Source organism: Capra hircus, chromosome 17 (genome assembly GCF_001704415.2).
Source record: "Capra hircus breed San Clemente chromosome 17, ASM170441v1, whole genome shotgun sequence".
Classification (NCBI taxonomy): domain Eukaryota; kingdom Metazoa; phylum Chordata; class Mammalia; order Artiodactyla; family Bovidae; genus Capra; species Capra hircus.
The window spans coordinates 18,524,896-18,552,573 of record NC_030824.1 but is presented as its reverse complement, the minus strand read 5'-3'; the positions used below and the strand labels follow the sequence as shown (position 1 = coordinate 18,552,573).

The 27,678-nt window shown below is 60.7% G+C and overlaps 1 protein-coding gene across 2 annotated transcripts; it reads right to left on the bottom strand.

The window, feature by feature from the left end:
* HIP1R (huntingtin interacting protein 1 related) lies at positions 213-27,192 on the bottom strand. 2 transcript variants are annotated; one of them, XM_018061333.1, is made up of 32 exons: positions 26,993-27,192; positions 12,605-12,668; positions 12,058-12,200; positions 11,728-11,784; positions 10,643-10,723; positions 10,227-10,303; positions 9,926-9,987; positions 8,142-8,282; positions 7,405-7,462; positions 7,210-7,285; positions 6,896-7,036; positions 6,746-6,807; positions 6,461-6,533; positions 6,191-6,374; positions 6,014-6,102; positions 5,816-5,932; positions 5,589-5,690; positions 5,166-5,360; positions 4,790-4,937; positions 4,588-4,674; positions 4,153-4,263; positions 3,883-4,019; positions 3,536-3,646; positions 3,258-3,316; positions 3,009-3,039; positions 2,861-2,923; positions 2,391-2,491; positions 2,175-2,280; positions 1,962-2,085; positions 1,821-1,882; positions 1,509-1,712; positions 213-1,252 (listed from the first exon to the last, which is right to left on the bottom strand). In XM_018061333.1, exons 1-32 carry the CDS (start codon positions 27,083-27,085, stop codon positions 1,208-1,210), a joined length of 3,204 nt encoding a protein of 1,067 aa, XP_017916822.1. In that variant the 5' UTR covers positions 27,086-27,192; the 3' UTR covers positions 213-1,207. The 2 variants fall into 2 exon arrangements, with proteins under 2 accessions (XP_017916822.1, XP_017916823.1); XM_018061334.1 differs by having other exon boundaries at positions 4,153-4,260; positions 26,993-27,191.

The window sequence follows — 27,678 nt, the reverse complement described above, 5'->3', positions numbered from 1 at the left end:
GGAAAAGCCCTAAGACTCAGCAAACAGGCGCCCCAGAGTCACAGCCCTCCCCTTGAGAAACGAGCCGGACACTTCTTGGCAGAAAAAGCACCAGCAAGGCTTTCTGTAGCCCCGAGTGCTCCACTGCACAGACTCAGTGGGCCCCTTCCCTCCCGAGCGTACTGGCCGCAGAGAGATGAAGCACCAGACGCGGCCCCTCACGGGGCCAAGGGTGACAACAGTCAGTGCGTTTTATTGCCAGTAGGACCCTTCAACACAAGGAAATAACTACACGCAGACCAAACCGAGCTGCTCCTGGTGCTCCTCTCAGACCTGGGGTCTCCCCCTTTCCCAGGAGGAGGGGGGCGGCAGGGGAGCACGCTCATCCAAACACTCCCCTTCCCGGGGAGCAGGAGGTACTTTTGATCCAGAGTGGGCAGGTGGCTCCTGGCTTCTGGGCCTTGTGTGGCTGAGCTGGGGAGGCCTCCAGGAAGGCTGGAAGCCTCCCAGGGGTGGGCGCGCCAAAGGGAGGAAGGCGGTGGGCAAGGGGAGAAGGCTCCCGGGCAGGGCCGGCAGATCGGGGGAGTGAACAACAGGAAGGAGGAGGGTCACCACACACTCCGGGAGGATGGCAGCACCTGTGGCCAGTGGGTGCGGGGCCCGCCTCTCCCAGGTAAAGGTCACCTGCCTGTGCTGGGCGCGCCCCGTCACTGACGCCCTAGGGCGAGGCCCAGGGAGAAAGGGGCGATACCCGATCCTGCTTTGCCTGGGGCCGTACTAGTCCTGTCTCCCGGGAGCCCACACCCCAAGAGGGCTACAAACAAGTGACCGCTCACCCATCCCCAGCAGCCAGCACGGACTGTGTGCCGTTCATCTCTAACCTCAGACCGCAGGTCCAGAGGGCAGGGAGCCGCCCTGCCCTCCAGCGTGCTGAACACAAACTCAACAAAAGGTCTAGCTCAGAATATTCGAAATGCTCTGGGTATTTCTCGAGGAGCTGTGGCTCAGGCCGCTGGGGCCTGGCTTCTCTCAGCAGTCCCTGTTGCAGATAAACAGGCTCTCATCCAGGAGGACAGCCTCGGTCAGTCCTAGGCACGTGGTCAGCCCTCAGCGAGGGCTGGGGGCCAGGGGCTTGGGCACCTGGGGGGCAGCCGGGCCTCTCAGAGGCACCTCAGCCATGAGGCCCAGGTCTCCCGTCAGCCTCCCTGCCAGACCCCTTGGAGGGGGCTTAGTTCACGACTTGAGCTGTGTAGCTGGCATCCTTCTTGTCGAGCTGCAAGAGTCAAAGGTGAGGGGGCTCAGTGGCCACCGCCAGGAGTGCAGGACACACCCTGGGTCAGGGCCCCCCCCTGCACCTCCCGCGGGAAGAGCCCTGGGCCCCTGCCTTGCTCCCCGCAGTGCTGGGCAGCGTGTCTGCTCCCACCCAGTGGTGTCTGACTGTCCCCAAGGGCCAGCGCCCCACAGACCCGGGAGCAGAGGCCAGGACAGCACCCCAGGGCCCCTCCCATCACCCCCCACCGGCCGGGCACCTGGTGGTCCTGCCTTGGCGCCACGCTGGGCTTCTGGGCCAAGGGTGGCTTCTTGGTCCCGCTGCGGGGGGCGGCGCTGGGCTGGCTGGGCTCCTCCTCGCCCGGTGCCCCTGTGGCCCCGGCCAGCAGGTAGTGCTGCCTCCGCAGCTCCCCGAGCCGCACACGCTCCACCTCCAGTGTCTTTTCCAGCTCCAGGGCCCGCACCTGCAGCCCCGCACAGCAGCTCAGCAGGCTGGGCCCTGCCCCAGGGAGAGGGGACGGGGCGGGGGCAGAAGGGGGACGGGAGGGGGGCAGAGGCGGGAGGGCAGCTACCTGGGTCTCCATCTCCTGCTTCTTCAGCTTGATGAGGGAGAGGCCGGAGAAGTCCATGGTGTCTGAGGGCAGAGCGGGGTGGGTCAGCGTCTGCGTGCCTTCCCCATCCCCACCCCACCCCACGAGGACCCCAGCGCCCACCTCTGTCCTCGACCTGCTCCTGGCCCGACTTGGTGGAGGCCACCACGTTGGCGGCCATCTCATTGACGGTGCGCGAGCACTCCTGCAGGCGACTCAGGTGGGGGCTGTGCTTGTCGGCCTTCACCTGGAGGGCGTGGGGGGCGCGGGGACGGCTCAGGGATGGGCCCGCCGTGGGCAGCACCGCCCCGCCGTCAGTCTCCCGGGGAGCCCCACCTTGGAGGCCGCCACCAGCTGGGCTGTGCTGGCCGCGATCTCGTGCGAGCAGACGATGAGCTCCTCGTACTTGCCCGTGTGCAGCACCACCCTGTCCGCCGACTCCCTGGGGGCAGAGGCGGGGGGAGGGGGCTGGCCTGGGTCTCCGACCCCCTGGACAGCCAGGCACCCCCACCTTGCCCCCTCCACCCCACCCCCAGACCTGGGGCAACATACACCAGTTGGGTGGCTCCCCAGCCCACAGCCTTGGAGGCAGAGATCAGGCCTTCCGTCCACCTTGAATTCTTGGCATAAAATTCCTGCTGCGTGGCTGCCCCCTAGTGGTGACAGGAGGACAGGGCGGACCAGTCAAGGATGTCACCAGGGGGACACTAGATCCCCAGGGGTGAGCCCTCTCCCGTCACCCAGCCACAGGGGCGCACCCCTGGGCTGTGGTTCCCAGGCACGCTGCAGGCCCTGGGGGAGGACCAGCTGCCGCCACTCTGCACACTGCAGGGTTCTCAAGCCCAAAAGGAGCCCTGGGGGGAATCTTAAACCACGGGGTGATTTGGGACAAAGAGGGCTCTGGAGTCAGGCCCCTTGCAGGAATCTGTCCTCGATGGCTGAGCTGTGCAGCCTGCCCACTTAGGAGGGGCCCCCACCTGGCTCAGCCAGGGATGCCCCATCCCACCAGCAGCTCGGCTCACCCTGCCACTCTCCACGATCTCCTTCTGCAGGCTGGTGGATGTTGTCACCAGGAGCCGGATGGCCTGCCAAGATCAAGACACAAGTCACCCTTGGGCGGCCCTGCCAGGTACAGAGCCCTCCCAGCCTGGGTCTCAGCCGGCCACTCACCTTCATCAAATCCGTGCAGGAGTTGAGGATCCTGGGAGGAGCAGGAGGGACGGGGAACGAGGGAAAAGGGTCTGCACTATGGCCCTGGAAGCCACGGGGAGCCAGGGAGCTCGGCCTGGCCTCGTGGGCGCACAGCAGGTGGGGCCACAGGGCAGGGTGTGCAGTCAGAGGGGCATAACCCACCTCCCCAGATCCGGGAAAACTGAGGAACCCGTCCCGGGGAGACCGGGAGGCACAAGTGGGGCTCACCTCTCATTCACCTCCAGCTTCACCCCAGAGCTGGCATGGCGGGCCTGGTTCATCATGTCCTACAGCCGACAACAAGAGCTTTGAGTGGGCTGGGAGGAGGGCAACATGCGACGAAGGGGGACACCGGCGCTGGCCAGCCCCTACCACCCCACCAGCCAAAGAGCCTCGGCGGAAGAGCCAGGCCCCAGCCGCCCCTCACCTCTGACCTGCAGAGGCTGGCGGGCCCTCCCGCAGAGGGAGGCGCACCTGGGGCTCCTGCCCCCGCCCCTGGTCCTTACCTCGATCCTCCGCACCGCATCCTCAATGGCCGCGGATGTGGCCGCCATCTCCTTGTCCACCATAGCCCCGAGCTCCTCCTGACGCACATCCAGGCTCTTGGGCTTCAGCTCCTGGGGGGACGAGGCATCCGGGAGTTAGGCAGAGTGGATGGATTCTGCCCCGGCTGCCCTACAGAGCCTGGGGGCCAGCCTGGGGCAGTGCTCTTTCCCCAACCTGTGCCCCACAGTGGCAGGCCCTGCACGTGAGCCCTTGACTCAGCCCAAGCTGGAAGGAGATGCGGAGAAACTGGGGACCCAGTTCCACCGCCCTCCTCTGACCCTGGCCCACGCTCCGCTGCCCGCCTCACCTGGCCCAGCTGGAGGATGCCCTGCAGGGGGGTCCGCACCAGGCCAGGCCGGGCCTGCAGCAGGGCCTGTTGTTCCTGCAGCTGCCCCACGAGCTCCAGCGCCCGGGCCCCACACTCCCTGCAGGTGTCAATCAGGCCTGGGGCGGGGGAGAGGGCTGTAAGGGGGGAGCCCTGGACGACCCCGGCCTGGCCTGACGCCAGGACCTCTCTGCAGCCACCCCCTTCCCAGGTCCACAAGGACCACGTGTAACGCGCGCCGGGCCCACTTACGGTCAGCAGGGTCGGTGGGGGCCAGGTGGGAGGTGGCGCTGCCATGGACGATGGTGTCCGCAGTCAGGTGCGAGAACCGGGTCAGGGCCGCCACGAGGCCAGAGGCGTCTGCTTGGGGAGGACGACACACCCTAATGCTGCTGCCTCAGAGCCAGGCCTGGTGCTGCCTCCCCTGCCCAAGAGCCCCAAGGGCCCCAGCAGCCCAGCTCCCAGAGTGCGGTGGGGAGCGGGGCAGGCCCAGGTCACGCAGCTACAAAGCAGCAGAGCAGGAACCAAACCAGGGTCTGTGGGACCCCAGGCCCAGAGGGTGAGTGGGCTCCAGGGTGTGGCTCCCTGAAGACGCGGCCCGCAGGCAGCAATGGCCGGTGGGCACCGCAGCCTGTGGCCTCTGTCCCCTGCCCTGCCCTGTCCCGGGCCCATGCCCGTGGCACTCACCTGCCCTGGAGGTTAGGTACTGGGCATGGCCCTTCTCCAGGGCGCTCACCGCGTCCAGGGCGGCCTGGGCCCTGCTCACTAGGTAGTCTGCCAGACAAGGAGGCCAGGTCAGAGGTGGGGCCTGGGCTGAGGCCCCAGCACCCAGCCCACCTCTCTCAGGGTGTTGGGGGGGGAGGGACAGTGGGCAGGCGGGCAGCCCTACCTGGGGAGCTGGTGCAGCGCAGGTGCAGGGGGTCGTCCAGCTTGCCCACCGCGTCCTGCAGGATGCGTCTGGCCTCCACGGCAGTAGCCCGAAGCATGGCGAACTGCTCGTCCAGCAGCCTCTGCTGCAGCCCCTGCTCCTGAGACTCCTGGAGGACGGGGGAAACAGAGGGGTGGCTGAGACCCCCGCCAGGTCAGCTAGCCAGGTGCCCCCTAAGACCCTCGCTGGGGAGGGGGCTCTGGACACAGGCCCTGCTCCACCCCTCAGTGCCTGGGTGGTTCCTGCCAGAGCAGGGCAGCCAGCTCAGTGCTAAGAAGGGCTCCTGTCCCCACGCAGCTATCACACAGGGAGGGCGAGCCCCGCTACCTTCTCCTACCTTGTCCGCCAGCCGCCCCTGCAGCTCGTCCCTCTCCCGGGAGCTGCGCTGCTGCTCCTGGCTCAGCGCCTCCTCCTTCTCCCGAGCCAGACTCTGGGCCGCCAGCAGGTCGGCCTCGCGCTGCCGCACAACCCTGCTCAGCTCGTCCCTGTCCGCACTCAGTGCATCCAGCCTGGAGCTCAGCTCCGACCCGCTCTGTGAACACCCGGCGTGTGAGTGGGCTTCCAGATGCCTGCCTGCCCTATCCCCACCTGAATTCACAGACAGTTGCTAGGGGCCCACGAGACTGGGGAGGAGGGACTGAGAGCCAAGCAAGGGCCAGATCCCGCTTCCCGAGTGTCCCCTGGTGCTGGTCCCAGCTGCACCCCAAACCAAGGGCCCCTCTGAACCAACCCTGTGCCCCCAGCCAGGGAGGCCCCACACCTGCTCCGTGCGGCTCAGCGCCTCCTGCACATGCACCAGTTCTCTTGCCTTGGCCTCCAGCTCCCTCTTGAGCTTCTCCAGCTGGTCACTCTGCTCTTCCAGCTGGACGCGGTGGGACAGGATGTTACAGGGGGCAGTGGAGAGGGGCGTGCTCTGGGCATGGTGGGGGGTGCTCTGGGCATGGTGGGGGTGGGGGTGGGGGTGGGGGTGGGGGCTCCAAAACGTACCTTCATCTCTGACTCCCGCTTCACCTGCTCCACCTGGAAGGCCAGCTGCTCCTTCACCCGCGCCACCTCCTCCTGGCTCTGCTGCGTCACGGTCAGCTGCTTGGCTGTGTCCGCGTTCTGCACGGACAGACCGGAGGGGTTTGGTTCGGGCTCCGCCATGCTCGGGCTCCCCTCCCGCCCCTCCGAGTAGGGGCCCACCTTCCTCAGCAGCTCCGCGTGCGTGTTGATGAGCTCGCTGTGCTTTTCCTTCAGCTTGTTGTAGCGGGCTTCCGTAGCGCTGGCCTTCTCTGTGGGGACGGAAGAGGCCGTGGCCATGACCGCCCCAACTCGGGAACAGCTCCCCCCACTGCCCTACACCTAGCCCTGCCCACATACTCTCGGCCTCTTCGCGCAGCCCCTGGTTCCGCTCGCCCTCCACTTGGGCGGCGCGCAACTGGGCCAGCTCATGGCGGAGCTGCTCGTTGTCCACCAGGGCCTTCTGCTTCTGCTTCCGCTGCTCCTCCAGCTCGGCCTCCAGTGCGTTGACCTGGCCCTTCAGCTGCGCGATGAACCGCTGGGCCTGGGAGGCAGGAGCGGCGCGGGTGTGGGTGTGGGGCCCGCAGGCCGGCCAGCCCTGGGCCCAGCCCCACCGCCCGCGCCCCTCACCTCTAGCTTGATCTTGTCCAGCTCGCTGCGAAGCATCTCCACCTCTCGCTTCAAGGCCTCGATCTGGAGGTCCCTGGGGACAGAGGTCAGCGGGCCCTGACGCTCAAGCTCAGTCACCCAGGGCCCTCGGGGAACTGAGGCACAGCCACCGGTCTTATCTTCAGTGGATTTGGGCATCTCCTGCTTGTGTCCCCCACCCGTGGTCTTTCAGGATCACAGCTCCCTGAAGGCTGCTGGTCCCCATCCCCACCGCCCCGCACTGCACTGGGCTCCCCAGGCCCTCACCTGTCATCCTTCACGGAGCCGTTGGGGGGTCCAAAGGTCTGTTCGAAGAGGTCCGCCACCACCTGCCACGGGCAACAATGCTTGCTCGGTGAGTTCCGCCCGGCTCCCCCAGGGGACCGAGGGAGGAGGAAGGGAGGGGGCGCCGCTCACCACTGGCTCCCCCGCCGGGGGCCCCGTGCTGATCTCAATGAGGTTCTCAGGTTCTTCGTCCTCAGGGGCCTCCTCGGGGATCACTACTACCGGCTTGATGTGCTCGGCCAGGGCCGAGGCCCGCAGGAAGTTGGGGGGTCCCTGCAGAGGCAGTGGGTTAAAGCTTCGGGGCGCTCCCCGCCCCAACAACCAGGAAGCCCCTCCCTCTGCCGACCCCCCAGCCACACGTCCCCCCCACCCCCACCCCCGCCAACCCCAGCGCAGGGACAGGGAGGGCTGCAGCCCCGGCGGCGGCCACTGGAGGGCGCAGGTACCTCGGGCAGCCGGGGGATCTGGATCAGCCGCTTGAAGTAGAGCATGTCCGAGGCTCTGCGGAAGAAGTTCCTGAGGCTGCGGGAGGGAGGGAGGCGGGAGGTCAGGAGCCAGGACCCGGCCCGCAGCCCCGGCGCGCCGTGGCCAGAGCCGAGGAGTCCCGTTCTTGCCATCCTCAACCCCGCCCGGGCCGGTACCTGTGAAACTGCTCGTGGAACCGGTCCCTGTGACCTTGCAGGGTGTCCGCTGGGAGACCTGGGGGCAGCAAGGTTGAAGGGGGCTTCGTCTCTGCTCACCGTTCTGAGACTTCAAAGGGTTCCCTTCCGGCCCCATCCTTGCTCCTCCCCCTTCTAGAAACCATCGGAGACTAGAGACAAGACCTCCTGCCACCTGGTTGGCTCCCACCCACCATCAGGAGGACCCTTTGTGAGGGGGTCAGGCTTTCAACTGAGTGAGCGAAGGATGGGCGGAACCTCAACCACAGCCCACTGCCCGCCAGGCTCTGCCGGTGCGTCAGGACTGGAGCCTGCCCACGGCTGACGGTGGAACAGCGCACAGACCCTTCTGAACACTAAAGAACCACCACAGGACCCCCCCCTGGTCCTCCCCAGCAGCACAGGAGAAGCTCCACTGCGGCCACTGAGGCCAGGCGGTCAAGAGAACTGCAAACATGTAAATCTCTGCAGCTTTCCCTTCTAAATCTTTGTTTTGGAAAATAGTGATTTTTTTTTCTATAACAAATATGTTATTTCTATTAATGGGAAATGGGCTTATTACTCATTATATAAATAATAAATAAATATTTATAAATAATAAATGAACATCTTAAAGACTGCTCAATTCCCATCCCTAACACAGGCTGTCCGCACAGCCCTCTGGGGCTTCGGCTGACCCTCAGGGCCGAGGCAGCAGGGTTGAGGGCACAGGGACTCACAGGAGTGCAGCTTGAACATGAGCTTGACCGTGTAGTGGTAGAGGTGGCTGCAGTCCTGGATGACCTGGATGAGGGGGGCCAGGCGGCACTGGCCTGAGGACATCTGGGACACGGCAATGGCCGTGTTGAGCTGCCGGAAAACTGCAGAAAAGAGGGGCGGGAGGAGCCTGAATGGGGGACCAGCAGACACCAGTGTGGAGCCTACTCCGGTCACAGGAGTAGGGATGACCACGGTGAGGACAGCTGGCTGTCACCCGAAGACAGGGCAATGGCCTGGGTTCCTGGCCTCATCAGTCCTGCTGGGCAGTGGGACTCGACCCCAGGCTCTCGGGAACTGGTGCGCTCCTCGAGGTGAGGATGGACCCCAGGCGCTGAAGCGGCTGCAGACTGAGGCCCAGCCTCCCACCAATGGAGGTGGCATCAAGGCAGGGGCACACGAACCCCAGCTCAGCTCGGCCAGCAACTCTCTTCTCCTGAGAGCCTCCAGGCAGCAGGCCCGAGGATCCGGGCGACTTCGACAGTCCTGTACCCACAGGCTCCCCCCTCACTCTGAATCTGAGACACCTAAGGTTGCCCAGATGTGGAACAGCCTGTGCTTGGCTAATCTCATAGCAGGAGATTCAGGATGTGGTCCTGCAAACCCCAAGGGACCCCAAAACCTCACTTGCACCCGGGGTCAATCTTCCCTGCCCCTGAGAATCATCCTTTCATCCGATGGACCAAGCAGGAGGGAAAGAGACAGACGTACTGCTGCCCCAGGCCAGGGCCCTCTCTGGGGCAGGGAGAGACATGAGTAGGTGACACCTGGGGCCGCCCATGGGGGACACTGTTCCAGACGGGTGGCCTCTAACCCGGGCGTGCTCTCGCCTTGCCTGGGGTGGGGCCAACCTGCAAACCTCCAGGGTGATACGAGGACGCCCGGGACGGAAGGGCTGAGGAGGAAGGCACAACACCCACTTAAACCTTAATTCTTAGTTACATGTCACGCCAAGTATGTTTTCCTTGTAAAAAAAAAAAATCTAAGTACACGTAAAATACAATTTGGGGTTTTAAAACACAATGCAGTCACTTCTCATCTGGGGGGTGTTTAGGACGTTTCCATTTGGGGCTGTTAGAAAGCTCAGGGTGGGGAATGCCCATTCCCCCTCATGCTGTTTCTCCAGGAGATGCTGGCACGTGGGGTGGGGGTGCCCTCGGGGAGAGGCACACCTCCGGACAGCTGCCCCCGACCCCACACCACCTGGCCGCAGGGTCCAGACACCGGTGCCAGGAGGCTGCCCGGACCCACTCTTTCTAACTCCTGGCTTCCCCTTAAAAAGGCATCTGCCTCTCACTCTCCTATAGAGCGCACCAAGTCACCCACAAATTGTCTCTAAGCCGCCACTCAAAACCATCACCTCTGCAGCCCTGGTGGCGGGGGAAGGGGGCGGCGGTGCTGAGATATCCTGTCCTACGGCTGCTGGGTTCCTGGGCAGGGAGATCTGAAGTGATTCAGAGGCCTTTCACAGCAGAGAACGGGTGGGACTGTCCCAAACCAACTGCCCTGGGTAGGAGGTGGTCGGAAACCTGAAGACATGGCTCCTGGGGTCCCCCCACCCTTCCCTCCCCTCTCCTACCTCGGGGCCAACAGAGTGGGGCTCCTTCTGCCAGACCATGCCCTGGACATGCCCACCGGGGGCCTGGCATCCTGCAGGGGTGAAATGGCCTCTCCTCCCTGTGCTTTGGGGGCACCTGGAGGCCCCATGACCAAGGACTACACGCCTGAGGTCCCCCCGGCAGCTCACCTGATTCAGAGAGCTTCAGCTCGCAGTCCATGTAATCGAACATCTCCACGGTGAGCTGGAAGCTACAGGGGAAGGAGGAAGAGCTGGGTGGGAGGGATGCGGGGCGCGCCCCCAGCCCCCCAGGCGGGAGGGATGCTTGTGGCCACACCCTCGCATGGATACCCAGATGGTGGTCCTTCAGCCGAAACACCCAGTTCTGCGTGAGCCCATCCCTTTAGCTTCAGCCTCATCTCCTGGGCACACATGACCTTCGGCCCCGGGACAGGGCACGACCCCCACCCCAGGGAGCCAGGGGACTCACATGTTGTTGATGTCGGTCCCAGCCGCCTTCTCCAGCACCTCGTCTGTCACCTCCAGGCCTGCAGGGAACTGCGGGTGCTGTGGAGAGGACACCCCCACGCAACCTCAGCCCCCCTCGGCTCTGGCCCAATGCAGCTTCCAGTCTTTGAGGGAGGGAAGGGGCCGGAGAAGCAGCCCCCCGACCCCAGCCTGTGGAGCCACCACCTGCCCCGGGCACTGCTTGCGGACACAGAGGCGGAGAGGATGGGAGGTCCAGCCGGAGCCCCACGTTGGGAACCGCCCCTGGGCCTTCTGACTTCCCTGCCGTCTGTACGGAGTGTCCCCCAGGGACAGGCGGGGACAGGACAGACCCCATCCTCCTCAATGTCACGGTGGTGGAGCAGGGGGAAAAGCCCCAGACTCTCCTGAGGAAGCTACCTTGAGGTGAAAGGAGATCTTGGTCAGCAAGAGTTTGGTGTAAATATTCACCAGCTGCCCGTATCGGTCGTGCAAGTGGCCCTGTGGAGAAAGCCCCGGGTGAGGATGTGCCCGGGAACCCCGCGGGCCCAGCAAGGAAGCCGAGGCTGCAAGATGCAACGCCACGAGTGGAGTGTCAGTCCTGCGTGCACCCACCTGGTCACTTATTCATTCAACAAACACCGCTCAGCCCACCAGAGGTGGCCGACCTTCTTTCCCCAAGGAGTTTCTCTGCCAGCTCCCTCCCTGCCTATTGCTCTCTCCTTATCGGTCTTGCCAGAGAGACTCTTGTGACAAAAGAGCTCTTTGTCCAGGCAAGAGGCCAGTTCTGAGCCGGGACACTTTATTAAAATGCTGGTGGCAGCCAGGGAGCTACATTCCGATGGGTGTGTACACACACCCTCCCCGCCGCCGCCTCCCAGCACCACGTCCCCCGTGGCCACAGCAGCTGGGCCCACGTCTGCAGATGGCACCAGGGACCCTGTTTTCCTTCTAGGGGCCGCCCCACTGCAGGTTGGTCAGTTCCAGAGGGCTGCCTGGCCCCCCGCATGGCTGATGCAGCCCCAGCCATGCTCCTGGAGGACAAATAAGGCCAGGGGCCCTCTCTCTGCCTGGGGGACATGCCTGATTCCTGATTGTGGAGCAGACCTAGATAGAACACATGGTCCTGGGGGCTCTGAGACCTAACTGTGGATGAGAATCTTTGGGGAGCCTGCTGAACACGCAGATTCCCAAGATTCAACAGCTGCCGATGGTCCTGCGGGGCCCAGAGTCTGCACCCCTCACCTGGACTCAGCAAGGGGCACTCTACCTCCAGGGACTGAAGGGCTGAATTCTGGAGCTGGAGGGCCCATCAGCGGTGTGTTGGGGCTTCCTGTGCCAGGTCTTAAGAGCAAGGCTCAGGCTCAGGCACTGACTCTCTCCTCCCCCACCGTGGCGCCTGAGAACATGGCTCTGACTCTGCTGGGAGGAGGACACCACCACCGGGGCTCTGTTCCCCGGGCCCCACGTGCCCCCAGGCCCCCGCGTCCACTCCCCGCACCTACCCACAGGTCTCCAATCTCCCGAATGTTGCTCCGGTACCGCTGGCAGTCGTGCAGCACCTGCCCCGAGGTGGGGACAAAGGGGGAAGGATGAAGGAGCCGGCGCCTTCCGGGCGATGGGGCTGGTGGCAGGGGGTGACACTCGCTCCCTCGAGGCGGGGCGGAGGGAGAGGGCAGCAGGCAGGACGGGCAACCAGCCCAGAGCTGAGGGACCCAGACTCGGGGACAGTCCCTCACTCATTTCAAAGGACGTGACTCGGGGGTGCTCGCGGGGGTGGGAGGGCAGCAGACGGAGGGCCAGGGCCCCTGGACCAGCAGGCAGCAGCTACTCACATTGGGGTGCCCGTCCCGGAGGACCTTGTGGAGCACGTGGCAGAATTTCCAGCTGAGGATGGCACTGCTGGGCAGTGGTAGCCCAATGGCGTAGGACCAGAAGGTGAAGGCCCCCTTCTCATGGTGAGTGCCCAGGATGATGCCTGCCAGGTCAAGGTCAAGTGCACGCAGCAGGGCCCCCAGCATGGGTGAGGGCTCAGTGCATGCAGCCGAGCAGGCGACTGACTGCAGAGATGGGGGTGGCGGGCCACCTGCCCCCTCCCCACCCCCTCCCCGCCCCTCTACTGAGCACTGTGGTTCTCAGCCAAGCAAGGGCATGGTCGTGCCCCACATCCCATGCTGGGCCCAATGGCCCAAGACAATAGGTGGCCTTCCCCAGGCAGGACTCAGAGTCTGGAAGGGGCCGAGCGAGGCTCGCACCAGGCAGTGGGGGCCACGCCTCATCGGGCCATCCGCAATGCCCACTGCTCAAATCCATCTCCCCCATGTGCGCCTCACACTCCTCGACTCCCCCAGGGGCCCAGAGGAACGGCCGCAGAAAGGATACGCCGGGCGTGCTTCTCTTTCACGGGGGCCTCCTGGGTGTTGATGGCTTTGCTGATGCTGATGGCCTGGGAGGGGACAGAGGAGACAGAGGTCAGAGACCCACCTGGCAGCCTTCCCGGGAGACAGCAGCCAACGGGGGAAGGGGGCGACACATAGACAGGATGGATCCTTCCCGCTGGTTAAAGGCGAGGGTAGAGATGAGGGGAGAACAGAAATTCTGAGGGACTTCCCTGGCGGTCCAGTGGTGAAGAATCCACCTTCCAATGCCGGGGACGTGGGTTCAATCCCTGGCTGGAAACTAAGATTCCCCATGCCACGGGGCAACTAAGCCTGCCCACCGCAACTACTGAGCCTGTGAGCCACAAGGCGAGATCCTGCCCGCCACAACTAAGACCTGACGCAGCCAAAAATTAAATATTTTTTAGAAAGAAATTCTCTAACCTAAGCAAACCAGACCACTCGGGACTTTTCTTTCACCTGATACGTGCAGCTCAAACTACAACTAACGCTCGATGCCGCCGCCACTGAGAGCATCTGGAGTCTGGGAAATAAGGCCAAGGGCCAGCTTGTGCTGCAGGAGAGCAGCTCTGATCTGGAAACTGCAGGTGGTTCCTTCTCCCCAGAAGGTGTGGCCCCCTGGGGCCCTGGGGGCAAGGCCAGTCCCCTCCTGACAGCTTCCATGGGTCCCGCTTCTCGGAGAGACTGCTGAGCCTTCCAGGACTCCACCAGGAGATGCATGTCACCCCCACTTTACCCCGGGGCCTGGCCTAGAGAGACGAGGCCCCCATAGCCACTACGTGGAAAACCAGGAGACACCAGGTCCCATGGCCTGTCTGCGTGCATGCTGGGTGGGCAAGTCCTGACTCAGCTCCCAGCCCCACTGACCCAAACAGTGACTGCAACCCACCAGGGGTGGCAGGAAGGGGGACCCACCTAGCACACGTGCTGCCCCGACTCAGGCTCCGAGCAAGGTGGCAGTCTCGGGTCCCCTCCCACCTCCGCCTGCTGGAGTCTTGTCCCCCTGAGCTCAATGCCTCTTCTTCCAAGAAGGCTTCCTGGATATGACTGCTCCCTCACCAAACGCTTGGGGCACTGACTGTCACCCCCACTCCACTCACCCAGGAACCACCACTGGCCCTGGGCTTGCTCATTCATATGTTTTAATTCTCCACCTGGTGGCAAGTCTCGTAAGCCTCTGTCCACCCACCTAGCCCTGAGCTTGTGGATCGAGTGAGAAGAGCTGCTGGTTGGCAGGAGGGTCGGGACGGGGTCCCCCCAGTACAGACACCTCTCCAGCTCAGCGATTCTCCCAAGTCCCCCACAAGTGCGGCCCCAGGCTGTCCAGGGAGCTCTGGAGGCTGGGCAAGGGGGTCCCTGTTCTCCCTGCAGCCCGGTCCTGCCCCGACTTGTCTGGAGCGGGCCCAGCTGTGGTGGGAACAAGACAGGATGGAGACAGAGCCCTGAGGGGCAGCGGGTGCTTCCTTTCTTTCTAACCCGGAGGCCACTCTGCTCTCCACCTCTGGAGGGGGACAACAGGACCTGGTGCTGCTAGGCGCGAGGTGATCTCACTCATCTGTGGTCCTGCTGTGACCGACTGGAGGCCTGCTCTGCGAGGAGAGCAACCCCAAGAGCCATGGCCGTGCTTTCTGCTCCGGCTCCTGGACCTGGGAGCGGCTGGGGCTGGGCTGGCCGGGCCCCTCATGCCCACCCCAGCCAGTCCGGCTGACCTCCTTTCACACACAGCACCCATTGTGGCCATTCTTGGGGGCTTGGGGAGAGCTGGGCAGTGGTACACAGCACTCTGGGTCCCGGGGGGGCGGCTCCCCCAGCATCAAGGGCCAGGCTGGGGGCGTAGCTCTGGCCTCGCTGTGGACCAGGGTCCTGAGAGGACACAGGCCGGTTCTGGCTCCCCTTACGTGAGAAGCCTCGGCGAGCCAGACACGGAAGGCTCCCTGGCCATCTGTTCCATGTTTGCTGGCCCTCTGCCAGCTCCGCCTCCCCGAGGCCCCGGCGCCTGCCCACGATCCACAGGCATCAACTGTGAGAGGAGCCGGCCTGGGTGTACCGCTGCAGGCCTGCCAACCTCACGCCCCACCGGGCAGAGAACTCGCCCCAGAGGCCGAGGACAGAGATCAACAACCAGAAGCGCCTGGGCACTCCCCTGAGCCAGGTCCAGGCAACACGCTCCCAGCGGGCGTGAGCCCACTTTCCTGATGAGGAAACTGAGGCTCTGGGAGCTTGGGTATCTGTACAGCTAATAAGGGCACAGGTAGGTCTGGCTGTGTCCTAACGATCCTGCAGTCCAGCTCCCAGGCCTCTCCTTCCAGCACAGGTAGAGAGCTGGCAGGGGTGGGCACGCCAGCCCGTAAGGTGGGAGTGGGCCCGTCTCTGGGGTGTATAACCCCATCCCCCAGCTGCCCTGACACTTGAGCTGGCTCTGACGACTGCCACCTGGCCCGCAAGACCATGGGCCAGCACAGAGGAGGGCCACAGGTGCAAAGCAGGCTGCCCCGAAGGCCGGGAGATGCCAAAACGTCACCTGCAGTTAGGTTCAGCAGGCACTCTGCCCTCTCACTGTCCTGGGGCCCGACCCCAGACCCCAGGAAGGGGGTGTGCGGACACCCCTCCCTCCTGGAGGCCAGCCCCCCGCCCCTCTTCCCCTGGCCTGCAGCAGAGACCCACCCTGCCCAAGTGGGCGGGCTGGGGCCCAGCAGGGGAGCCGGGAGCAGGGCTCACCTCCCCGCCCTCCCGCAGCGTCAGTCCAGATGTAAGCGCCCTCTCGTGGCTGGGCCTGGACCCCCAGGAAGCGTGCCTGGCCTTCCCTCTGGGGAGTCAGCTCGTGGGTCCCCTTCCTCCCACTGCCCTGCTTCAGTCTCCCCTGATTTACGCTTCTCCACGCGCTCAGCGCCCCTGACAGTGTCCTTACTCACCCCACCTCCCTTCCCCCGAGTCCATGTCAATGCCGTGGGGTGAACATGGAAGGTTTCCAGAAGCAGCGAGGGAGGCTCAGGGGACCCAGCGAGACGTGGGTGACTCAGGCCCCTCCCGTCCCCCCCGCAACCCCGCCTCCTGGTGCCGCCTGCTCCCCGCGCCACCGGCTGAGGGAACAGGGTCCCTCCCAGCGGGAACAGGCCCCGTTGTGTGCAGGCGGCAGATGTGTGGGCCGGGAAGCCTCCCAAGGAGGCACAGCGCTCACACAGAGGGGGTCTGTGGATGCTCACAGGCCTGCTGTTCCTGCCAGGGGCAGCAGTCAAGCCCCGTCCCAGGACAGGACAGCAGGCCCCGGGGTGCCCGTCGCCTCCCTGGACTGTCCTGCATGTGCTGCAGAATCGGGGGGTGGGGAACACCAGGGTTCCTCTCCTCAGCCCAGGAATCTGCGCCGGCCAACCCCACCATGGCTCCGCTCCCGGGCTTCCAGTCCAGGGTGGCTCTGACTATGACACCTGGTCCTGCCCACACAGCACGGCGTCCTCCACCAGGCCCCCGGTGCCTGCGGGGAGACCGAGGGGTGGGGGGCAGTCAGAGGGGCACCGGGGACTGAAAGAGGCTGCCTTCCGCCCTGGTCCATCAAGCAGGGCAGTCCTGCCAACAGAGTGTAATCTCTTGGGACGGGCAGATCAACTGCCATGGAGAGAGCCTTTCCGTCCGGGAGACAGGAGGAACCTCAAGCAGAATGGGTTGATTAGGAGCCTGGGTGTGGAGACCGGCTCCCAGGTGGCACAAGTGATAAAGAACCTGCCGGCCAGTGCAGGAGACATGGGTTCAATCCCTAAGTCAGGAAGATCCCCTGGAGAAGGAGAACAGCAACCCACTCCAGTATCCTGGAGAATCCCATGGACAGAGGAGCCTGGTGGGCTACATACAGTCCATGGGGTCACAAAGAGTTGGCCATGACTGAGTGACTAACACTTTTACTTTTTCACTGGGTATGGAGATAGAAGAGCCCAAACTGGAGAGAGGGTCCAGGGAGGCGGGGGGAGTGGCAAGGGGCGGGTGGCGACCGTCCTGGGGGTCTGTTTATCTGACTTCCCACTCAGCCTTTGAGTGGCTGGGGACGGGGGTGGGGCAGGGAGCAGCTGTGCCCACTTCTGAACCAGGGTGAGAGAGCAGGACAAGAGCAGGAATAGTGGGTCTGTGAGACCCCCAGATATGCCGGGGGGTGGTAGGGGGACTCTGGGGGAAGGAGCTGAGGGGGGGTCTGCAGAGACAGGGGAGGGCAGGCAGAGGTGCGCTTCTTGGACCCTGAGGCTGGGTGATTACACCACGTCCCAAGCATTCATACCATGGCTGCTCCTTCTCTGCTGGAGAACTCCAAGCCTAAGCCCAGGGACCACCTCGTGTCAAGGGGTCGGCCCCTCTGGACAGCGGGGACCAGGCTGAGGGCTGGGAGGCCTCCAGCAGGCTCTGGAGACGCACTTGGAATTGCTGGCCCTGGGGAAGCTTGCAGGAGGCATACTTCATGCCGAAGGGCCAGCGAGCTGGCCTCAATAAATGACTAATAAAATTATTTTTATCAAGTTCAGCCATGTGCCAGGCCCCGTGCAGAGTGCTCACCAGCATTATCTCATTTAGTCTCCTGAGTAACCCTGGAAGCAGGTGGATGAAGAAATCAGAGCTCGAGAAGTTTAAGTCACTTGCTCAAGGTCATAATGAGGAAACGCAGCCCCAGCACCCACGCCCCACTGGGCACTACTCCAGGCACCGTCCCCCCAGACAAGCCTCCTGTGCCCCTCCCTGCTAACCCAGGGCGAGCAGTCCCCAGGGTGGCCAGGCAGCTCTGGGACCCAGGCTGCTGGCTCTGCAGACGGTCCCCTTAGACACCGCTGGTCCTGGGTCTCACAGCGGGAGGGGCTGGGGGGCTGGGGGCCCACACGTCCTTCTGGCCCCTCCGTCCCACTGCGGGGACCCAGCTCCCCAGGACCTGCTGTCGCCCAGGGAGGACCTGGCCTGACCCCAAGTCATGATGCGGATTCTGGATCCGGGATTTGTGTAAACCACAGGGAATAACAGCAACTGGGTGGTGGCAAGGAGCTCGGGGTGGGGGGTCCCCCAAGGCTCCCCATTCCTGCAGGCAAGGAAGGCTGCCTGACCAAGGCCTTCATTTTGGCTCCCTCCGGCTCCTCCTGGGCCGGCGCCTGTCTGACTGCGGGGCTGGGGACCTCTAGGAAGGCCTCTTATATGGGCTCCGTTGGGTCTGTGGGACCCCAGGAAACACCTGCCCTGCTTCCAGGGACAGTTTCGTTCTTGTTTATCAAATAAAACCCCGTCTGGTGCCAGCAGAGGCCTGGGAGTCAAGCCCGGGGCGACAACCCCAGGACCAGGGTGGACAGAGCCTCCGGGCACACTTGGCCCTGGACGGGTGACCCCAAGGAACACAGAAGGAGCATCTCTGTGTGGTCAGGAGAGGGCACCCGGTGAGGCGGGGCGGGGGTTGGGGAGTAGACCCCCACAGGTGATATTCCCCAGAGGCCTGCCACCTGGGCACCTGCTGTGGACTCGAGACAGAAGTCAAGCCCCCCACCCGCCCCGGCGCCACGGGACTGCACACCAGGCCGAGGGGGCACGCAACAGCTCACAGAGCCAGCGTTCCGGAAACCCCAGCGAGGGGTCAGAGCCCAGTGACCGCAGAGGCTGCAGCCCTGACTGTTCTCTGTGAGGTCTGACCTCCCAGCCAGGCTGTGGGGGGCTCTGCACAGCAGAGGAATACAGACTCAGGGAGACACCTTCCCCAGGAGCCCACATGAATGGGGACAAATACAGGTCAGCTCGCCCGGCTCCACCACGGCCACCCGCAGCACCCTGGCCCGGAGACCCCAGGCCCATGCACACCGACTCACTGGGGAACCTCCACTTTAGAAACCTCCCCTTTCCCATCTGAGAAGCTAGAATAAAAAACCCTTGGGTCTTCGAGGACACAAACACATTTGAAGATGCAGGACATCTTCATGGGAGGGGTGGGACATCTCGCCTTGTTCCAGCCACACTGCCTTCCTTCTGGTCCCGCCCCCCGCCCATCGGTGCTTCTGGGGTCACCCTGCTCTGATCTAAGACACTCCTCCTAGGAATTTTCCTCCAACCCCCTCTCTAGAGCAGCCCCCTCCTCCGCACAGATAGCACTCTCTCGGTTACTTTCACCCAGGATATTTATTCTCTGAAACCATATGTTTACCATTTATTCTACCTCCCACCCCTGAACTTGAACTTGGCATGAGGAACCTGGTTGGTCTTGCTCCCTGCTGTATCTCTAGTCCTCAAACCTGCGGTCAATAAATCTTTATTGGATGAGTGAAAGAGTGCAAACTTAAATGAACAAAAGCTCTTTCAAAAGTAAGTGCTGGTTAAATTCAAGGTAGTGTGTATGTCTCTTTCCCCAGCTAATGATTTAACCACTAAATACCAAAGGCAACTATAAAACCATTTCTATTTTTAAAACCAACCCTGAAATGAATCAGACTTAATCTTCCTTGTCCTGTTATCTTGACGCTTCATGGTAGCACTTGGCAGGGACCAAACATCCTTCAAAGAGCCAGAGCACAGGGGCTGGCAGAGGTGGGTTATCCTGCTTCAGTGTTTCCAAAGAGCAAAGAGAGACCGCATTCAAATGCTTTTGCCACCTCAATGGCCATTGATGAAAGCAAACAGGATTTCTGTAGCCGGAGAGACGGTTGGATGTTGTCACAGGCAAAGCGGTGGGAACTCGGGGTCAGAGGTCGGCAGCTTGGTCATTTCAGCAGATGGGAAGTCGGTGGAGCAACACCATCCTGCCCATTCAACCGTCTTTTCCCTCCATTCCCGCCCCCAGTCCCTGCTTGGTCTGGGCCCCTCAATCATTTGGCCTTATGAAACTGGATGGGGGAGGGGAGGGCCTGAGCCCCAGGCGGGCTCCTCCCATACCCCAGGAAGGGGCTCAGTGGGGGTGGGCACTGCCACCTCCCCCCCACCACCCCTGGGCTCTGCAGGTGACACATGAGGAGGAAGTGGTACAGGAGGACGTGGCCCGAGTCCCACCTCCAGGATGGACAGGGAGCCAGCCCCGGGGCAGGTTCCTTCCTGGGCCCTGCTGACATCACTCCCCAGACCTGTCTGGCCCACAAGCTAGGGGGCTGAGTCACTCTCTGGCGGGAGAACCTATTGCAATTTGAGATTGTGTTTGTTTCAGCAGGAGGAAAAACAACCCCGCCTCTACTAAACTTTTCTCCAAGGGCTCAGTCTTTCCCCGCAGTGGGTGCCAGGGCCTTTTAGGCTTCACCGAGCAGCAGCATCAAAGAAGGGAGACCCACGGGTCCCCAGGGCACCCATTCATTCGGCGCACACTCTCCGAGCGGGTCCCAAGCTGGGCACTCCTGGGTGCCAGGACACAGGAGGAGTCAAGGGTGTCCTGCCTGAGGGCCCTGGGGTTCAGGGGGTGGTGCTTAGGGGCTGGGAGGGAGGCAATGCGATCTCTCCTCCTCGAGTGACTCTGGATCCAAACATACACCCAGCCTCAGGTCCGCCCAGTCCTGCTGGTTTGGCTGCAGGGTTTTGGGAGACGGGGAAGCAAGTGGGGATAGCATCGCGAGAACTAGGGCAGCACAGGAAGGCTTTGCAAGCAAGGTGATATTTGAGTCCACCCTGGAGCCAGGTGGAGCGGGGGAAGGGTATTGCTGTCAGCCTGGCTGTCAGAGGCGCTCCTGGCAAACGCTCTCTGGGACCCGGCTCAGGTTAGCTGGCTGGGTTTCCCTGCCCCTGCCCCCGCCCCCGCCCCAGCCAAGCAGGCCTAGACTCGATTCCAAAGTTTCCACCTTGCGCAGCAGGACTCAGTGCCCAGGCGGTTTCATTCACAAACGGGACGTTGACCTGGGGGCAAGGTCAGGAGGGCAGGCCTTTCTGCCAAGAAGTCCCAGCTGGCCTCCCCCGACCTCTCTGGAGCGTCCCCCGGGGCATCTTCCAGGGGACAGCGTCACCCAGGAACAGGGCCTGCCATACCTGAGAAGGTGGCACTGCAGGATCGCCCTGCCAGGAGCAGGTGGCTCCCTACCTTCCCGTGGCAGCCCTCACAGACTGCCCCAGCTTCCCACTTACAGAGGCTCACCTGGGGACACAGGGACAGAAGCCAGGAGGGCGCTACTTCTATTTCTTTGGTCCAGCCTGCATTCCAATGCACAGCCTAACAGCCAACAGCTGCTTGGTCCAGCACCGGCTCTGCATGAGGCGCTGGGGCGTCCTGCAAATCCTCATACCTACACCATGACTTGGGCGCTAGGATTAGCTCCATTTTGCAGATGGGGTAACTGAGGCACAGAGCCCCACTCTCAGATAGCTCTGCCACAGCCCCCCTGTCCATCTCCCACCTCCTTCACCAAAGTGAACACCCTCGGAGGAGACACATCTCAGGGCACCGGAACCAAGCCAACAGACAGTCAGTGGTCCCTCGTGAATGTGTCACGGGACAAACGCACAGCAAAGGTGGGAAGAGGGAGGGGAAGGATGAGCAGCCGCAGCCTCACCCCAGCCTGGACCAAGAGGTCACTAGACACGTGGGCAGCCCAGGGGGATTCTGGGGGGAAACCACAGGAACCCGGAAGTCAGCAGCTGTCCTGAGCATCACCAAGCAGGCTGATGGGGCAGGACCAGGTGAAGGGTGTCTCAGGGGCGTGAAACAGCAGCATCATTGGAAGGAAGGGCACGGCTCGCCACCCCCTGCCCACCCCAGCTGGCCCACCCCTGGGGGCCAGGGAGGAAGGCCACTGTTGCTAGGGCAGCTCAGGTGTGGCTTTGCGGGCAGCGTCCTGTGGGGGTTATGAGCCGGGTTGGTTCTCCCTTCCTTTTCAGAAAACCTCGGGCTCACCTCTCGTTAGCCTTTCAACTAGCCTGCACTGGGTGCCAGGCCCCTTTCCTTGCCCCAGCCTTCCGGGAGCCGACAGATGTGGGTGGAACTGGGGGCTTTCTGACTTCCACCATATGGCTGAGGTTTCCTCCCAGACTCGGAGGTGGGGGAACTTTTTTAAAATAAACATTTAAATGAGGCCCAGAAAGTGGTTGGTGACGTACAGTGTTGTAATACCACAGTATCTATAAGGAATACCGAAGACAGAAGGGGAGCATGTATAATTACTTACAACAGCCCAGGCATGGAACAACCTATCCATCAACAGGTGGATGGATAAAGATGCGGTACCTATACACAATGGGATGTAACACAGCCACTAAAAGAACGCATCACACCATTCGCAGCAACACGGATGGACCCAGAAATGATCACACTAAGCGAGATGAGTCAGAAAGAGTAAGGCCCTATGATGTCACTTATACGTGGAATCTAAATATGGCCTAAGTGAACTCAGCGACACACCAAAGACAGACTTACAACACAGAGAACAGATTTGTGACTGCCAAGGGGGTGGGTGACCAGGGGAGGGAAGGACTCAGAGTTTGGGGTTAGCAGATGCAAACTAGTACACACAGGATGGATGAGCAACAAGGTCGTACCCTATAGCACAGGGAACTATATACCCGCGATAAACCACAGTGGAGAAGAATGTGAAAAGACTATATATATATATGTATAACTGAGTCACTTGGCTGTACAACAGAAATTAGACATTGTAAATCAACTATAAAGTGTTTTTTAAAAGGGAGAGTGTGTAAGTCTGCCTGCCCAGCAGAGACGGGTGATGACAGTCAAGGGTCGGCAAGTCAGGACAGAGGAAATCGGAAGTCCAAAAGACTACTGCCAATGTGGGAACGGCCTTCAAGCCAGAAACTCAAGTGAAGTGCCCAAACACCTGTCTGTGTGCTGGGGCTTGCCTTTGATACTGAGGTTCTACAGAATTCCTGGCTAGGGAACCTTAATAGACCATGTGCCCAGGACTCCAATCCAAGTCAAATCACTCCCAATCACCAGGATTTAGACACTGACAAGTGTGAAAACGCCCCCAGATGATTCTAACACCCGGTTAACCAATCCAGCAGCTGCCGGCCACGTTACTGAGTGCCCGAAATGTGAGCCCAAATTGAGATGTGCTGAATCAAACACAAAACGAGTCTGAAGACTCAGTAGGAGGAAAAGAATGTAAAATACCCCATTCATAATTTCCACAGTGATTACGTGTTGGGATCGTTATATTTTGGATGTGCGTGCTCAGGCGTGTCCAACTCTTTGTGGCCCCCATGGACTGCAGCCCGCCATTCTTCTCTGTCCATGGGATTATCCAGGCACGAGTTCTGGAGTGGGCTCTCATTCCCTTCTCCAGGGGATCTTCCTGACCCAGGGATCGATCCCTCATCCCCTGCATTGCAGGCAGATTCTTTACCGCTGACCTCCATAGTTTGGATACACTGGGCTAAATAAAATATACAATGAAAATGAATTTCACCTGTTTATGTCTTTAGGTGGCTAAGTAATCTAAAAATGATACAGGTGGCTATTCTGTCTCTATTGGACAAGCCAGGGTGAGAAGTCCTAAGTGTCAATAAATGTTAATCTTTATAAGATTTCATTTCCACAGAGGCAATATGTCACTGACCTGAAAAACTGAACTTCTGAACAGCTTACCACCTGCTGCTCCCCCTCCACAGCTCCCACCCCTCCCAGAAAGCCCCTAACTCCTGACCCTCCCACCCAGCTGTGATGTTCTTCTGAGTTCCCACCTGGCGCGGCTCACTGAGCAGTGGGGCCCCTCTCTCGTCCTCACCTTAAAGAAGCTGTTGGGCTCTAATTCCATTTCCTGCACGGGAAACAGAGGCCCAGATAGCCAACGCGCTCATAGACAAGGAAGAAAACAAGCTGGGGTTTAGCATTTCTAGGCCTTCCATCTGCTGAGCCGTCACCCATGCTAGGCCTCCAAAGATGGGTCTCCTCGCTAGTGGAAGGTCTGAAATAGTTCTCAAATTGTAAGCTTTCTGGGGAAGTGGGGGCAGGGAGAAAGAAGGCTATCGCTGACCACTTTCAGAGCTCCATACTACATGTTTTGTGTTCTGATGGTGTTCGCTGCCTATCGCTCCTGTTAACAAATGACCACAGTGGGCTCAGTGGTTTAAAACAACACAAACGTATCATCTTACAGTTCTGGAGGTTAGAAGTTCAAAATAGATCTTAGGGGCTGAAATCAAGGTGCTTGCAGGGCTGTGCTTCTTTCTAGAAGTTCTGTGGAAAAATCCATTTCTTGGCCTTTTTCAGCTTCTAGAGGACACTCACACTCCTTCAGCTTTAAAGCCAGCAATGTCCCATGGCGTCCCCCTCACCACACATCACCCTGACCTCCCTGTGACCTCTTCCACATTTAAAGGTCCTGTAATTACACTGGGACCACCTGGCTAACCCAGGCCATGCCCCCTATTATTAAGGTCCTCTGATTAGCATTTTCTTACCCAGGACTGCTAAGATATTCACAGGTTCCAGGAATTAGGACATGGACATCTTTGGTGTGGGGCAGTGGGGGGGACCTCTTTAGCCCATCCCATCGTTTCTAGACCTTGAAACAGCCCAAGGAAGTAGATGGAATTATCTCTATTTTTACAGACCAGGAAACAGGAGTTAAGCACCTTGCCCAGGGACACAGGTGCACCGACTTTCGGTGATATTGCACCGCCTTTGAAACAATACAGGTGATTTTCATGTTCAGAACACGGGGATGCTGTATTCCACAGTATTCTGTATTCAGAATACTACAAGAACAAAACGCCAATACAGTTTTGTCACTTCCATTTTAAAAAGGGGCTTTATCACCAAAGGGACCATAAAGTCTTGGGGTACAATAGACCAGCTTTCTGCACGGCGCCCTGGGGATTAATATACAGGCACTCACACACTGACATCACATAACAACCACGAGTACCCGCAACGTGAAGGATGCAGGACTGCCCTCCCTCCACTTTCCTGACCCGGGCGGGGTTAGAAACCCTTTTGCAAAACAGGGTGTGGTCAGTCACATTTTTCCTCTTCTTGACCCATAAGCCCAGGAGGAATAGCGAGGCTGGCAGGACAGTGGGGACATGTGTTCTAAGGAAGCCAAAATGCCCCTCTGCTCTACAGGGTACTGTGGTCAATGAGGAGACCTGGACAGTGCATTCCAAAGGCAAGGAGTGTCTGAGGGCTGGATGCACTATTTTCTGTTCAGAAGGAGACCTGTAAGCAGCAGCTTCGGCTCTCTGTGTCCTTTCCTCCAATGGGGCCTGGCTAGCAGCTCACTAGATATTTCTGGGAGCGATCTAATTAAATATTAACCGTGCACAAAACCTTATTCCTGCATCTCTCAGTAAGTCATTCTGAAGACAAATCTAGACAGTGAACCTGAACTCCATCTTTCTAGAAACAAAAAAAAGAGCCCTGGAATGGGTAAAGCCTATGAGAGTCACCTATTAGAAAGAATTATTCATGATAAGTAACCCTCTCGGCCTCTGAGAAAAAACCAAGCAGCAAGAACAAAACACCCTCTTGTTTACCAAACCAACCATCAAAATATACGGTGCTGTATCAGGGATTCTCTTTGACATTCGGGAAGCTTGCCCTTGATTTATCACAATTTAAGAGTAAGATCAATGAACTCGGACCTTTAATTTCATCTCCTCTATGTAGCAATCCGGCCTCTTTATACCTTCTCAAAAGCGTGAAAGAAACTAAAAATCAGAGAATGAATAACATCTGACAACATCCAGATTCTCTCTGCCAATTAAAAATTTTTCTCCCCATCCTTCTGCAAGTTCCTGGCACAGTTAATTATGCATTAATGACTTTAAATTAAATGCCACATTTGTTTTTATGATGGACTATCTGGGCTGAAAATATACCAGGGGCCGGATGGTGATGATCAGAAGGATAAATTAATAATTTGTGGCTAGGTTGGTTCAGCACTAGGCTTTCCTAGAGCCAAGGTTTTATTATCATTTTCCTTGTTAATCTCAAGCACAAAGGTTAGCTGTTTCCTCTGCATTTCCTCTGACTTCAAAGCGAAAGTTGCCGTAGGCTGCATGTACTAACTTGATTTGAAAGACACTGCAGAAGTTGTTGCTCCTATAGGGAGAGACAGGGAGAACCTTACTAATAATGGCAGACACAAATGTCACCACCTGGCTTCAGACAGGGGTCAGTTCGGTCCTTTTAGCTCCTTTCTTTTTCTGGCCTACTCTTGGAGGATCTTAGTCCTCCAACCAGGGATGGAACCCCTGCCCCCTGCCTGCGGGGCACAGTCTTAACCACTGGACCGCCAGGCAAGTCCACCGCTGATTTCTAAAGAAAAGCTTTCTGTTGTGTCAGTCCTGGTTGACTTACTTTAGCAAATAAACAAGTAAGCTCCTCTCACCCCCACCCAGGCAGAACACCACCTCAGTGTTTGTAAAATAAAAAGGAACAGAAAACCAGAAACATCAACGCCCTCATCAGTGTGGTCTCAGCAGGAACACAGGGACAAATACACACCCCCTGTCATTGTTTCATTTTTAAAATAACCTTCCCAGGGTAGGCCACCCTGAGGAAGAGATGCCTGAGCGTGGGAAGTGCAGGAAGGGAACCCTAGGAAGTTTCTGTCAGGCGCCGGCATTTAATAAGGGGGTGTGAACCTGTTTATATGTGGGCCAATGGCTCGAGCAAACAAGTCTGGCTACATACGTGAAACTTTTCACCCAGCAGATAATAAGATATTGTGCGGCCCTGGAAAACAACTCAGGAGGAAAGGAAGCACTGAGTTTCCTTGAAGGAAATGCATTGCTTCTCCGAAGAGAGGGCATTCTTTTAAGGCGTGGAAAAAGGTGGCCGGAGCCCGGGAGGGGGCGGCGCTGCGCGGGCAGGGTGGATAAGTCCACTCGGGCCAACCCGGGCTGGACGCACCCGGGCCCGGAGCGTACCTTGACCCACCTGGCCCACCGCGGCGTCTCGGCCCCCTCCAGCTGGATCCCTTTCCACCACCTCGGCTCCCGACCACCTCGGTCCCCGGCCGCCTCAGTCCCTGGACACTTTGGTGCCCTGGCCATCTGAGGTCTCCAGCCACCTCTCGGTCCCTGGGCACCCGAGGTCCCCGGCCGCCTCTCGGTCCCTGGACACCGCTGTCCCCTGGCCATCTCGGCCCCCGACCGCATCTCAGTCCCTGAACACCTGGCCGGTTCCCGGGCCACCTGGGCCCCTCAGTTGCATCTCAGTCCCCGGCGGCATCTCAGTCCCGGCCACCCCAGCCCCCCACGCCGCCTCCGGCCCGGGCGCCGGCGCGCGCTTCCGGTTCACCTGCGCCCGGGCCGGCGGAGGCCGGGGAGCAGGGGTGGCCGTGACCGAGATGCAGCCAAGGAAACCCAGGCGGCCGGGAGCGAGGGGCCTGGGGCGCCAAGGGGACGGGCGCAGGCCGGGCTCGAGGGACGTGTGTGAGGGGAAGAGGAGAGGGCGCCGTCCGCCAGCCCGCCCGCCCGCAGCCCCGCCGCTCGCCTGGGTCTTGTCGAACTGCTCGCGCTCGGCCTCCAGGCTGTGGCCAGGCCTGCGGTTCAGCACCCGCGCAGGCACGTTCTTGATGCTGTTCATCCTGCCGCTGCGTGCGCTCCCTGGCCGGGCTCCGCGCGACTGAGCGACCCAGGCCGGCCGCCCAAGCCTAGGCACCGCGAGGCCGCCCGCCGCACGGCAACGCCCGCCCTTTGGGGGAGGAGCTTTACTATCGCCCCGCCCCCGGCCCGCCCCCGGCCCCGCCCAGGTGGGGTGGCTGGCACAGGCTGCGGCCCGGGGGGCCCCCAGCCCCTCCACGCCTCATGTGTGCGAGCGGAAACACCCGTCTCTCCTCCGTCTGCACACAGACTCCGCCCCGACTCACTGAGCCCTGTCCGCACCAGGCCAAGATCTGGTTAACTGGAGAAAACCTGGCCTCAATGAAACCTGACCAAGGGGAGCACATCTAGACACTTTTTCTTTCATTTTAAACAGGCCTCTATTACTTTTACGTGTCAGTTCAGTTCAGTCGCTCAGTCGTCTCCGACTCTTTGCGACCTCATGGACTGCAGCACGCCAGGCCACCCTGTCCTTCACCAACTCCCGGAGTTTACTCAAACTCATGTCCATTAAGTCGGTGATGCCATCCAACCATCTCATCCTCTGTCATCTCCTTCTCCTCCCACCCTCAATCT